Source organism: Monodelphis domestica, chromosome 7, assembly GCF_027887165.1.
Source record: "Monodelphis domestica isolate mMonDom1 chromosome 7, mMonDom1.pri, whole genome shotgun sequence".
NCBI lineage: Eukaryota > Metazoa > Chordata > Mammalia > Didelphimorphia > Didelphidae > Monodelphis > Monodelphis domestica.
In genome coordinates, this window is record NC_077233.1 from 211,066,137 (window position 1) to 211,080,582 (window position 14,446).

The following is a 14,446-nucleotide window of genomic DNA, read 5'->3' on the forward strand; positions in this document are numbered from 1 at the left end:
TCTGTCCTGGTTTGCTTTTGCAATATTATTTTAGAAAATATTTTTCTGGTTTGACTTGCTTACTTACTTCCCTCTGCTTCTGAATAAAGATCTCTAATTCAAAACGAAACATTGGTCCTTTCTAGCTTCTTCCTGGGTGATAAGAGGGATTTCTCATCATTAAGACCTTCCATCCCTCCCCCTCCCCCATTTGTACAGGCAAATCCCCTATGCCTGGAATATTTTCCCTTCCACTCTTTTCTAGGAATCCCTAATGATTTTCCCAGCTCAGGTTAAGGGCCTGTTATATCCTAACAAAAGTCACTTTCTGATGTTACCATTTCTGCCCATCATCTTAATTTCTATTTTGTATGTGTATAGACAGTATTTGTGTACATGCGTCCCCTGTAAAGTCCTTTTGGAGCAAGGGCTATTTCTCTTTCTGTATTCCCTGTGTCTGCTACATAATAGGTGATTAATAAATGCCCATTAGGGAGCCCAGTGGATAAAACACCAAGCCTGGAGTTGGATGGTCCTGTGTTCAAATTTGAACAACACTTCCTAGCTGTGTGATCCTGGGCAAGTCACTGAACCCCCATTGCCTAGCCCTTACTGATCTTCCACCTTAGAACTGGTAAGGCAGAAGGGAAGGTTTTGAAAAAAGAAATAAATGCTTGAGTTAAGTCAGCAAAAGGACTTTGATCCCCAGAACAGGCCACTTCGTAGGTCCGTGCTCCCTCCCTCATCTCACCCCAACGTTTCCCAGCCTTCAATCTTTTGTCTTTTCCCCTCATTTCCCAAACACAAACACAGAGCACTCTAACAGGGCAGAGACGTTTGTTGTTGGTGGTTTTTTAACTTTTTATTTTCCAGTTGAAGCTATTTGTGATTTAAGTTATACAAATGGCACTTAGAAAAAAAAATGTAAAAACTGAAAATTCAAACACCCGAATGGGATGCTTTGGGAGCCACGACACCTGATACAAGAGATAGGAGGGGGAAAAAAAAGGATTCTCAACCTACTTTCCCAGGGAGAAGCCAGCAAGGAGGCAACCAGGGGCCAGATGGCTATTTGGGAATGGTGGGAGCAGGGGTGGGGTGGGGTACACAAAGCTGAAGGCGAGGGAAGTCCAGAAAGCACTCGGGTCGCCTAAGTTCTCTCTTTCAGACATGGCTTCAGTCTCCTACGAGTTCTGTCTCTCTCGAAGCCCCTGGAAACCCAAGGGCTGACAACATACAAGGGTGAAGGAAGAACCAGGAAGAGCTGGTTCTATTCAGTCGCCTCTACAAGAATTTCAGATTCCAGTTACAGACATTTAGCACCGACACGGAGGGGAGGAGGCAGCCTCCATAATAGCAACAAGGGTATAAGGCTTCTAAGGGGAGAGGAGCTCTTGCCTTCCTCCCAATCCCAGGTCACAGTCCTTCCTGACCCTGGAGCAGAAAGGGCCATGGAAGCAATTCCCCATTCTGGAGAGCTGGGCAAGGTTTGAAGATGAAGCAGGTGGAGGTGGGTGGGGGTGAGGGGGTCCCTGCTGGAGCCAGACAAGCCCACCAGAAAGAGGGAAATCCAAAGAAAGAAGTCACCCCACTCCCCGTGGGAAGCAGGATGGGTGTTACAAGTACTTTTAGCTTAGAAAGGGAATATAGGGGGTTCACATTCCAACTCTAGCTGATGGAGGGAGGCAGCCAAGAGGGGAGGGAGGCACAGAGAGCGAGCAAGCAGGCAGGAATTGGCCGAAGGAGAAGCAACGCTTTGAGGGGCACCCCAGAAAGATAAAGGAAGAGCCCCTCCTCAGCGCCCGCATGGACCCTGAAGGTTCAGCATCACCTCTTAGAGACCTTCACATTGTAATATTCTAATGCAGACCAATTACAGACAACATCTGAGAGTGCCACGGAGAGCAAATATAAATAGATATAAAAAAAATACTGTTTTGGTCATTTCTCTGCGTCCAGTAACATATGATATTTTCATGCCATCGTTGCAGAAGGGAGAGCCCCTGGGGCAGGGGAGAAGGGGGGGCTGGGGAAAAAAATGGTTGAGCGAAACCCAAAGAGCATTCCGGCCACAGGGCAGTGGAGTAGCTGCAATTGGGAAACGGGCATGTAGCGGTTAAAAAAATATGTGCAGTTAGGCTAGAGGTTTCCAGTATATTATATAAAAGGGAAGGAGAAAAAAAAAAGCCCAACACTTAAACAAAAGACCGAACCACCACCACTGTGCAAAGTTCGCCAAGCAAGATTTTAGGTCTACAAATGGACATTTTACCTTCTTTTTTTTAATTTTTTTTTGCAAATCCAACCATTATTCCTGGAAAAATGAGAGAAGAGAACTAAAAAACAAGTCAGCTTGGCTCTTTCCAACCAAAGGGTCTCCAGCCCACTACTTGAAAGCGCCTGTAGCAGCTCCAAGGGTTTGGGTACTAGCCAGCAGAAATTTCAACATATGGCCAGGCTTCTAGCCCCAAATTTAAAGCTTAGCAACCCCTAAGCTGGGGTATCCTACCCCTGCCCAGCCAAGCAGAAGGTGGTCGTTGTTCTTCTCCTCTCTGGTTGGGGGATGTGGAAGGGTGGGGAGATTACCTGGCTGAAAAATTGGAAGGCACCCAGGGGAGTCTAGTGCCACCACAGAGGTAGATGTCACCTTCCCATGGAGAGAGAGGGCTCTGGATATGATCAACACGGCCCACTGAATCCAATCAGGTCACACATGCTCCATGTGGGCTGTTCTCTTAGCCATTGGGGAAACCAGCTCTAGATAGGCATCTGGTCAAAGCTGGCAGGAAAGCCATTCCTAGAACACTTGGTTTATCTTTTCCTCATGAGGGGGAAGGAAGGTGGTATTCTTGGGCAAAGATGCTGCTGGCAACACCACTGTGCATCCTCCAGGTCTCACAGGAGGCTTCCTTGGGTCTAAAAGGCTATCAGCAAACTTCTAGCTTTACCACCTGCGATCAGACGGACCAAGTCCGGGACAGCCCGGGACAGCCTGGTCACTTGAGAGCTCTCTCTGGACTTCTCATTTTAGTAATCAGCCCTGCACTAGTGATTCCTCGGGACAGCCAGGAGCTCACTCACTACTGGTCCTAGAATGCAGAGCTTCTTCCATCCTAACCCACGGTTAAAAACACGCTGGTCCCACTCGCCCAGAAAGCCCACTCATAGCACCATTTGCCAGAGTTGAAGCAGGCAGGCAGTAAGGTTCAACTGCAGCACAAAGCCACCAGAGGTCAGAATTTAAAAAGGAAAAAAAGGAAAGAAGGTGCCAGCACCGTACTATGGCACAGAAGGGGGGGAAGTGGGGAGGTGATTCTTAAAATTCTTCCTTGTGTTTGCTTGAATGGGATTGGGCTGATGACACGTCCTGCCCCAAGATGGCGGGCAAGGAGAATTCCCCAAGCCAAGCAAACTACAAAGGTATGAGATGATGCACCATTTTCTCTGGGTTTTCCAGTTTGAAAGGCAAAAAGGCTTCTTCCCACACCCCCACACCATTAACACACGAAACAAACCCCTGAAAATAGAGAAGGCAAGAGAGATAAAAAAAAACCAATGGTGGTAGGAATAGAGCAAGCCATCCTGAAATCCTTCCACAGAGAAAGGTGGGGGCGGGGGCAGGGGCAGAGGGAAGCAAGATGAAGGAAAGGAACAGGGCAGAAATAAAAACTATCCCGGGGCAGGACCTGGGAATTGGGTTGGGAAGGGGACGGGGGCTGGGCGGGAAGTGGGAAAACCCAACGCTAAAGTGCATTTAGTACTCCCAGAGTGTGGAAGGGTCGATGGCCTCCGTGGAAGCTTTCAGGACCCCGGCGTGGTCACCCTTCAGATACCGCCCATTGGTTTTGATGGCTACTTTGTTATAGTCGCAGAACTCAAAAAAGAAGTCCACGGGAGTATTGCTGCTGCTGGTGACGGATGACTCATTTCCCACCATCCAGTACTTCCCAGTAGAGTCTGTAGAGGGAGAAGAAGAAGAACGAAGAACTGAACACTTGTCACCAAATCACCTTACCAGGCGCAGATTAGTCACCTCCCTTCACCACACAAGTCTCATGCACTGTTTTTCATACCTAGAAAGGCATTCCCTCTGGTTTAAGACACCATCCTTAGAGAGGGGAAACATACATTTAATAAGGGACTAGACTATGCCTGGAGGACAGCTAGGTAGCACAGTGGAGAAGAGTGGAAATGAGTACCAGGGTTCAAATCTTGTCCCAGACTCTTCCCAGCTGTGTGACCCTGGACAAGTCACTTGACCCCCATTGCCTAGCCCTTACCGCTCTTCTGCCTTGGAGCCAATACACAGTATTGACTCTAAGACAGAAGGTTAGGGTTGAAAAAAAAAATTAAAGATGCTTCATGAGTTCAAATCTGGCCTCAGACTCTTCCTAGCTGTGTGACCCTGGACAAGTCACTTTAACCCCCACTGCCTAGCCCTTACAGCAATTCTGCCTTGGAACCAATACACAGTATTAATTCTAAGGTGGAAGGTAAGGGTTTAAAAAAGATTTATGAGTCTGTTATCAACCCCCCAAAGCCGCCATCAGCCCAGGAATCTTTCTGATAGGCATGTCGCAAGGGCAGAACTCTTGACATTTCCTTCCAAGCTGACCTTCTCTATAATAAACCATGGCTGTCACCCTCGGTTTTGTCTAAATATTTTCAAGTTGTGTTTTAAGTCTGTGGGACTTCCTGGAAAGAAGGAAGTTCTGCAAGTTTAGTTCCCAAGTAACGTAGTTCGATGTCGCCTTCTTGGTCTTTGGGTGACTTCTTTCACGAGGTCAGATTCAGAGCTGGAAGAGAACCCTGAGCTTCTCCAGCCAGAGGAAGAAAAGGAGAGCTGGAGATGGAGCATGATTTTACTTGGCCAAAGTCAAGAATTAAGGCAGGGGAGCAGCTACACAGCACAGTGGATAGAGAGCCAGTCCTGGAGTTGGGAGGACCTGGGTTCGAATCTGGAATCAGATACTTCCTAGCTATGAGACTCAGAGTGAGTCACTTAATCCTAATTGTCTAGCCCCGCCCTCTTCTCTCTTAGAACTGACACTAAGACAGAAGGTAAGGGTTGGAAACAAAACAACAAACCAACCACAAACTTAGAGGCAGAGCCAAAATTCAATCCCAGTTCTTGGAGCCAAATCCATCTTTCTCCATCTCTCCCCATCTCTCTCCATCTCTCTCCATCTCTCTCCATCTCTCTCTCTCTCTCTCTCTCTCTCTCTCTCTCTTTCTCTCTCTCTCTCTCTCTCTCTCTCTCTCTCTCTCTCTCTCTCTCTCTCCTTTTTTTTTTTAAACCCTTACCTTCCGTCTTGGAGTCAATACTGTGTATTGGCTCCAAGGCAGAAGAGTGGTAAGGGCTAGGCAATGGGGGTCAAGTGACTTGCCCAGGGTTACATAGCTTGGAAGTGTCTGAGGCCAGATTTGATCCAGCTCTTTCTAATAAACTTTTCAGTCAGTCATTTTTCAGCCCTTTCTGACTCTTGCTGACCCCTTTTGGGATGTTCTTGGCAGAGATACTGGAGCGGTTTGCCATTTCCTTTCCCAGCTCATTTTATAAATGAAGAAACTGAGGCAAATAGGGTTACCTGACTTGCCCAGGACCAGGCAGCTAGTACCTGAAGTGGGATTTGAATTCAGATCTGCCATGCCACCTAGCTCCCCATTTCTATCAAACTATTTGAACTTAAAGGCGTAGCCTCTAGTTCTTCAGCATCATGGCATTTAAGTCAGTGCTACTCCCTTTGAGATTTTGTATTTTATAAATTATTTTTTGCAAACAATCTTCCCTGCTCCCCCCCCCCCCAAGTTCCCTTGTAAACAATGACCAACATGGCAAGTTATATCTCTAGAAAGTTCAAAAAAAAAATATTAAGTATAGTTCTAAGGCAGAAGAGAGCACTAAGGTCTAGGCAACTGGAGGTTAAGTGACTTACCTAAGGTCACACAAATAGGAAGTGTCTGAGGTCAAATTTGAACCCAGAACCTCCCATTTCCAGTCCTGGCTTTCTATCCATTGAGGCACCCAGTTGCCCCCTAAAGCATTCTGAAAGAAAATGGACTAGTCTTGCACAATTGCATTATCCACTGATGGATATTTTCAAAGAATGGTTCAGTGGGGGAGATGGAGAGTTTTACTGAAAGGAAATGGGTGATTTCTCTTAATGGAATGAATGGGACTCCAGCAAAGAGATAAGAAAACATTCCACTGTTCCCCAGGCCTGGGCTCCCTGCCACATGAGGTTTCAGCAGAGGAAGAAGAACCACCAGCCAGTCCTACTTTGTCATTAACATGTTTAGCCAGGTCCAGGAGAAAAAGGCACAGGGATCAGTGAATCATCAAATCTGCTCCTGGAGGAAACTTAGAGTTCCTCTACTGCAGGGATTTTTTGGGTAAACCCCTCACCTTCTGTCTTAGAAAGACCCCAATTATTGGTTCCAACACAGAAGAGCGGTAAGGGCTCGATAATGGGGGTGAAATGACTTACCCAGGGTCACACAGCTAGGAAGTGTCTGATTTGAACCTTGGTCTGGCTCTCTCCATTGAGCTACCTAGCTGCCCTCTCTGTCTGAAAGAAAATATACTGGCCACACCCAGCTTTCTCAAACGTGGACTCCCAGGTCTCTACAATCCATCCTAGTTCTAACACTGCCGCTTCTTACCTGCCTCGAGGGCAGTAATGACTGAAGGAAGAGCGCGGCTCCCCCATCCTTCTGCCCCTGCCCCAAGAACAGCAGAACTTGCCTTTGATATTGTAGGCACCATCATTAAATTCCAGTTGGAACACATCATAAGAAGAGCGATTGGAATCCAGGGTCCCCGTCACTTTCCGGCATCCAATGAAGCCGTGCTCTCCACGGAAGACGATGATGGGCCGGTTGATCAGTTTCATCAAGAAATGCTCAGTTTCTCCTACCCAACAGGAAAGGAGAAAAAAAAAGTTGAGTTTTTCACATTTAAAAGAAATTAGGGCCATTTTCTCTTGGCAAAAGGATAGTTTGGGGGTAAAGATAGGGTAGAAGACAAAGACGGACACCTCAGGCAAAAGCAAGGATCACAAAATCTTGTTTACTTACGTGTTTATTTTTTAAAACCCTTAGTAAAAATGTTTTACAGGACCGCACATGTGAAATCTATATAAGATTGCTTACCATTGGGGGAAGGGAGAGAATCTGACACTAGATTCTTTGAAAAATATTGGAAACTGTCATTATATGGAGTTGGGGCAAAATAAAATAAAATTAAAATAAGATAAACTGTATTACGAGGAAATGAACACTCTCCAGAGTGGTATGGCCAATTCAGTAATGCATAAGTGTAGAAGGACGATAAATATTTTGCTCTGGAGAAAAAAAACACAAAGACAACCCTTTACATTTCTGTTTTAGAATCAATACTGTGTATCAGTTCCAAGGCAGAAGAGAAGTAAGGATCAGGGAATGGGGTTAAGTGACTTGCCCAGGGTCACACAGCTAGGAAGTGTCTGAGGCCAGATTTGAACACAAGACTCCATAACTGGTGTTCTAGCCACTGTGATACCTAGCTGCCCTCACAAAGCCTTATTAATAACACTGTTTCTTTGGGGTTATGAACTACTGATGACACTGAATATACAAAACTCATTTGGACCTAATAGTTTAAAAGAGCAATTTTTGTAAAAGGGATGAGGAGGGATAGATGGGGCTCCTGAGGGGACAAGAGGGGCAGGATGATGGTAACAGGAATGACATTCTTGGATAGGGGAAGGTCAAGGTGTAAATGGGAAACCTTTGGTGCTTAGGTAGAGCTTTCTTCCCTCTGTGAGGTGTTCATCTCCTCTATCATGGCCACCTACGAGGGGGTAAAGTCTGTCTCCTTCCCTTATCACTGAGGACAGAGGGGAGGGCTTACAGTTTGAATTCTGTCCTCTCCACCTACCCCAAACCAAAAACATTAATCAGAAAAGGTTCCATTATGTGGAAATTGTTATTACATGCAATTGGTAAAAAAGAAAAAAATATATATACATAAAAAGGAAAGGTTCCAGAATTCTGGGAATTAAAAGGCAGATAATATGCATTTCCTCTTCCTCTTCTGGTGGGAAAAAAATTTAAAAGACTGCCAATGATTTCCCAGATTTCAGGGGATAAGAGAAAAAAAATCCCCACATAGTTACTGAATTCTCTCTGAGAGACATACTTATTTTGTTTCCATAAATTACAGTTATGAGCAGTTTAAAAAACAGAAAACAAATCCCAAACACTTTTGCAAGAGACATCTGCATGCCAAATGAACAGATGTGAATAGGGGGAAAGCTAGTTGCAAATGGTGGTTTTTATCGTCAATGGATACAAAGAAAAGATAAGTGATCTCATCCATCATGCCAAGAAAGGTAACATATATGTATATCTATAGAGAAAACATGTACTTAAAACAAAAAAAAAAAAACCCACTTCTTATTTTCCATCTTAGAATCAATACTGTGTATTGGTTCCAAGGCAGAAGAGGGTAAGGGCAAGGCAATGGGGGTGAAGTGACTTGCCCAGGGTCACACAGACAGAAAGTATCTGAGGTCACAGGTTGAACTCAGAACCTCCCATCTGTGGGCCTGACTCTCAATCTACTGAGCCACTAAACTGCCCCAAAGAAAACATGAGCTTAAAAAAAATTAAACAAAACTTGTGGAGATTCTAATTGTTGGTAGTGGGTTTTTTCCCCCCTTTTTTTGGGGGGAGGGAAGGGGGGCTGATTCAGTGAGTTTTCCATTTTTGAATGGAATAAATTCAAAACTGCAAATGGAAAAAGCATTAACATTTCTTGGATCCCCTCCACCATTCTCCTTGAGCCAGACTCACCTGCCGCTTCCACAGAGGCTGCCAGCTGTCCATTCTTCTTGGCGGTGACATACTTCCCATTGGCAGCCTTGAGAGTGATGCGTTTGTCACACCATTCTATGTCAAAGTAGCAGCTGGCATTCCTGAGGACCCAGGGACCCAAGCAGAAGCAGCCATTATAACAGCCCTCCCGACCCTCAGGACACCACCACATCCCTATAAAATATGGACAACAAATAAACAAACAAACAAAGGGCAACAAACCAGGAGGTCTCCTGAATCCAAAACGATTTGGTATTTTTTAGAAAGGTTTCGATGATTTTTTCCCTTTTAAAAAAATGCACTTTATTTCTTTCTTCAATATAATTTTAATTAAAATTTAAAATATTTTCCCGTGGCTCCATGATTCATGTTGTCTCCCTCCCCTCTCCTAGAGCTAACAAGCGATTCCACTGGGTTACTACATGTATTTTGATGATTTTTTCAGAACTGTCACCAGATTAAATTGTGTACCATCTTGGGGAGGGCAAAAGGAAGGGAGGAGGGAAAACAATTCAGATGTCCTAAGTTCAGAAAATATATGCTGAAAATTGTTATTGCATGTAATGATCTGGAACAATCCTGAAAGACTTAGGACGGGGAATATTATCTACCCCCCAAAAAAGAGCTGTTGAGTCTGATGGATGCAGATCAAAGCAGGCTTTCTTTCGCATCTGTTTTATTTGGGAATTTTGGTTCTGAAGGAGTGTGCTCCTACAACAGTAACCAACATTTGTGTGTGTGTTTTGCATAATAAAAATTTAGAAATCTAAGCTGCTCGATCAGTTCTCTGCACATCCAAAAAAGAAAAAAATGGTTATTACACGTAATTGGGAAAACAAAATAGTTTTTTAAATAATAATAAAAATGCCAGGATCATGCACATCCCTCAGAACCTTCCCTTGCAGCAAATGAATGGATTTAAGCAAAACAAGTCATCTTGACTGACCGGGGATGAACATTCAGACCTAGAACCCACCAACTCTGCTGAGAGTCAGGTCTCCCCATCAAAGGACTAGTATTGAGAGTAATATGTAACCCGGGACTGTGAATGTGCCCCCCCAGAGAGGGCAGAACAATTAACCCTAAAATAGAGAGTGCGGATAAGATAAGAGCCCAGGATTCAATTTGGTTTCAGGTCACACAATCCACACTGGGGCTCTGGCTAGTCAAGAAAATCCCCTTGTTTGCTCATTATTCTGCTTCCAGTAGATTGTGAACTCCCGGAGGGCAAGAGCTTTTCTTATCCTCAGTGCTTAACAAAAGCACAGAGCAGGCACTGGATAAATGTTTGACTGGAGACTCAATAGTCCTGAAGTTTCAAGAAAGGAGTCACAGTTCCAGTTTTCAAATTCCTCCTGTTTCCAAGGCTTCTCTCCCAATCTCTTGAAATAAATCACCCCTAAATCATGCTTTCCTTCTTCCTTAAACTTCACAATCTATTTTCGCGCCTGTATACTTTCGTTGGGTCATTTTTGGTTGTTTCTGACTCTTTTGAGATCCTGTTTGGGGTTTCTTGGCTGGAGGCTGGACGCTGGAGCGGTTGGCTGCTTGCTTCTTTAGTTCATTGCGCAGATGAGGAAACAGAGGCAAACAGGGCTCAGAGACTTGTCAGGGGTCACACAGCTAGTCTCTAAAGCCCGATTCGATTTGGGGAAGATGAGTTTTCCTGACTCTGGGACCAGCTCCCGCCTACTAGAGTGGTTTATGTATGTGTCCTAGCCCATTCTAGAACTGCAAAGATTCCCTGAGGACAGGGACTGCCTTACCTGAGCTTATCTTCTCCCCCACCAAGGACGGGGAGCATCTGAACCCTACCCAGGCTGGATAAATGACACTCCAGGAAATATGGACTTGGGTTCAAATATTCAGATATTGCCCTAGCACTACATGTGTGATCCTGGGCACGTTGTCGAAGGTTAGACTAGATGGCTTCTGGGGTCCCTTCTGATCCTCCACATCTGAGACCCTGTGATCCAAAGGCTTCAAGCCCTCTGAAGACATCTGGTCTCCATCATAAGCTGCACAGCCCTGGCCACAGTAGGTACTTAAATAAATGCAGGCTGACATACAGAGGAGCTAAAGTGGCAAGATCCATTGGCTCAGACCTCTGTCTAAACTGAACACTGAAAGGGACTTTGAAGGGCAGCTAGATGGCACAGTGGAGGAGTCTAGAGGTTCTGGGTGCAAATTTGATCTCAGACACTTCTTAGCTGGGTGACCCTGGGCAAGTCACTTAACCCCTATTGCCTAGTCCTTACCACTCTTCTGTTTCAGAACCAATAGACAGTATCAATTCTAAGATAAGAGGTAAGGTTTTGTTTTTTTTTTAAAGGGAGAGACTCAGAAAAAAATCTTTTGAGTAGAAATGGGATTAAAAAAATAGCTACTTTGGGGGCAGCTGGGTGGCTCAGTGGATTGAGAGTCAGGTCTAGAGATGGGAGGTCCTGGGTTCAAATCTAGCCTCAGACACTTCCCAGCTGTGTGACCCTGGGCAAGTCACTTGACCCCCATTGTCTAGTCCTTACCACTCTTCTGCCTTGGAGCCAATACACAGTATTGACTCCAAGACTGAAGGAAAGGGTTTAAAAAAAAAAAGGTACTTTAATATGCTCTCTCCCTTTTTTCAGGTCCTGGACCCCTTTGGCAGTCTAGTGACTTGTTCCCTTCTTATGTTTTTAAATGCATAAAATACATAAGATTAAAAAGAAAGCCAATTATAGTGATAGTAGTCAAATATTAGGGGGGAAAAGTTCCTGAGGGCAGCTATATGGCTCAGTGGATAGAGCACCAGCCCAAGAGATGGGAAGGTCCTGGATTCAAATTTGGCCTCAGATACTTCCTAGCTGCATGACCCTGGGCAAGTCACTTAAACCTTATTGCCTTAGCTCTTACCACTCCTATCTTGGAACCAATATACAGTATTGATTCTAAGACGGAAGGCAAGGGTTCAAAAAAAAAAAAGTTTCTGGGCCCTTAGCTAAGAACCCTTGTTCTAATTTCTCAGTCTGGCTCTTTTTTTGAGTGCTGGGAGCCATCAGGCCCCGATGTCTTGACAAGGTCACACATGGTAGCTAAAAAGTCACAAAGTAGCTCCTTGGAAGGATGGAATCACCCACTCAGCCCTCTCTGGATGATTTCTCTCTCATCAACATCCCTTACTAATGGAATTGATATGGTTATTGTTCTTTCCCTAGTCTCAGAAGGAATAATATAAAAGCAAAATACTTGCACACTATTTCTCCAAAATATCACCAAAAACCCAGACTCACAAAACCAAACCCAAAAAACCATCATGGGTTAACTTTTGCTTAGGTATATAATTCCTAGCAAAAGCTGTGCCCACAAATCCCCTACTCCCATGCACTGAAACTTATTCTCCTAAACCAATACATACATCACTCATAAGGAGGCCTGTTCAATATGCCTTAGTACACCATGCTTCATCATGACTTGATTTACCAACAAAAACCCTTCTTGGAAAACTCCCCAACAAACTCTGAAAAACGATTAGTCTAATATTAAATCTGAATTGTGTTTTTAGTACCCCTTTGATCTTGCAACCTCACTACTATGATTGTTGATTGTCTCTAAAATTTCTGATTATCTATTTTTGTTAAAATAAGTGATTTTCCTTGATTATAAGCTCAAGCTTCTCATAGGTTAATGAGAAAATTAAGCCACCTGTGACGAAATCACTTATCTTGTGCAAAACCTTTGTGTATCCTGTCACAATCAATAGTTACAATATAAGTGTATAGGATGATCTTAGAATGTTAATCAAATGATTTGTTAAAAGTTAATGTATCACTTTTCCAATTATCTTTATTGGAACACGTATGTTGAATAATGTAACTCTGTGCCACAAGAAAATGGATATAAAAATAAAGCTAACCCTGGGCATGGCAAAGCAGCCATTCCATGCGGAGTCTGACCCCAGGTTGATAACACATGCACAGCTGTCTTCCATTCATTTCCACCTACGCTGATCCACTGATTGAGGACCCCTGGAGCCAAGCTTGTGGCAGTTGAGAATCCTTCTATTTCCTAAACCTTACAGGGAGTCAGGCTAGATGGCTCAGCAGTCACGTATCTTCAAAACATAGATGACTAAAAACAAAAGGGGGGGAAAAAGACTTCCTTCTGTGTCTTCAGTCCTACAAAGTCTCCACTCTAGGGAGCTAGGTGGCACAATGAACAGAACACTAGGCTTGGAGTAAGGAAGATCTGAGTTCAAATCTGACCTCAGACATTTACTAGCCTCATGGCCCCAGGCAAGTCACTAAATCCTGTTGGTCTCAGTTTCCTCAAATGAGCTGGAGAAGAAAATGGTTCATCACTCCAGTATCTCTGCCAAGAAAACCCTTAATGGGATCATGAAGTGTTTCACACAACTAAACAATACATGAGTCTCCACAAACAGATGAATGATGCTGGTGGTAAGTGGCAGCAAGAAGGGTTCAATACTGATCACAAAACTCAAGCAAGAGAGATGGCTAGAGAAAGCCCTACAGCAGGGCAACTGATGCAGTATTGCTTCTTTTCTGTATCAGAAGCCCACCCAATCGTTAAAATGCCCAGATAGTCTAACTAAACAATTTTAGAGAACCTCCCAGCCAGGGCCAGGCAGAATGGCATCCGCTGCTGGCAAGGTTGGGGGAATACGAATAAATGTGAATTCAGGAGATGTGAGCAGCAGGAGACTTAAAACCACCTGAAGATCTACATTAAGTCTAGCAATGAATGATTCAGGACAATTCTGAGGGACTCATGAGAAAGAACACTAAACACATCCAGAGAAAGAACTGTGGGAGTAGAAACGCAGAAGGAAAACAACTACTTGATCACATGAGTGGATGGGGATATGACTAGGGATATAGACTCTAAATGATCATCCTAGTACAAATACCAATAATAAGGAAATGGGTCTTGATCAATGTAATGTAAAACCCAGTGGAATTGCTCATTGGCTATGGGAGGGGGGTGGGAGAAGGGAAGAGAAAAAACAGGAATCATGTAACCACAAAAAAATCCTCTTAATTAATCAATTAAATAAAATAAAAAAAAAATAATGAAGTCTAGCAACAATAGGGTGAGAGGGTAAGACACAGGGAGTGCGGGGGCCACCGGGGTGCCTAAGGAGTGGCCAGGTCAGAAATGGAGCCATTCCTATAAGCAGCAGAGGTCAGGCCTGTGAGAGGTCACTGTACTGGAAGAAATAGGGAGAACTGGTGACAATAAAAGCCTGTTCCCCTCACTTGTTTGAAGTCCCGGGGTACTCACTTGGTTGAAGCAGTGGATTGTATTCCACCATTGGATGTTAGGGTCCAGTACTTGCCGGTATGGGTCCGGAAAGCACACTTCTTAGTATCCCTATTGATCTCTAGTTGGAAAGTTTCTTGGTCACTCTCTTCATCCTGATTGGCGGAGAGGTCCATTCCTGCAGAGGGACAAAAAAGAGGAAAATCCTCTTGGATAAATGCCATTTCCCTTATCTATCTGAGCCCAAGTCAATCCTAAGCGGCACCCTTGAGGGGAGAGAGGTGGATGGTAGGATTGGCTAAGACCAAACAAATCAAAATGGCGGCTCCTACTCTAATCACAGAAAAGCTCT

The 14,446-nt window shown here is 44.3% G+C and overlaps 1 protein-coding gene across 1 annotated transcript in view; it reads right to left on the bottom strand.

The window, feature by feature from the left end:
- Nucleotides 1-815: 815 nt before the first annotated feature.
- Nucleotides 816-14,446, bottom strand: part of FSCN1 (fascin actin-bundling protein 1) — a 47,579-nt gene continuing 33,948 nt past the window's right edge. The window contains exons 2-5 of the mRNA XM_001363516.4: nucleotides 14,116-14,272; nucleotides 8,815-8,936; nucleotides 6,725-6,892; nucleotides 816-3,936 (exon numbers count right to left, since the gene is read on the bottom strand). Coding sequence (XP_001363553.1) covers nucleotides 3,734-3,936; nucleotides 6,725-6,892; nucleotides 8,815-8,936; nucleotides 14,116-14,272 — 650 coding nt within the window. The 3' untranslated portion in view covers nucleotides 816-3,733. The remainder of the gene's footprint in view (nucleotides 3,937-6,724; nucleotides 6,893-8,814; nucleotides 8,937-14,115; nucleotides 14,273-14,446) is intronic.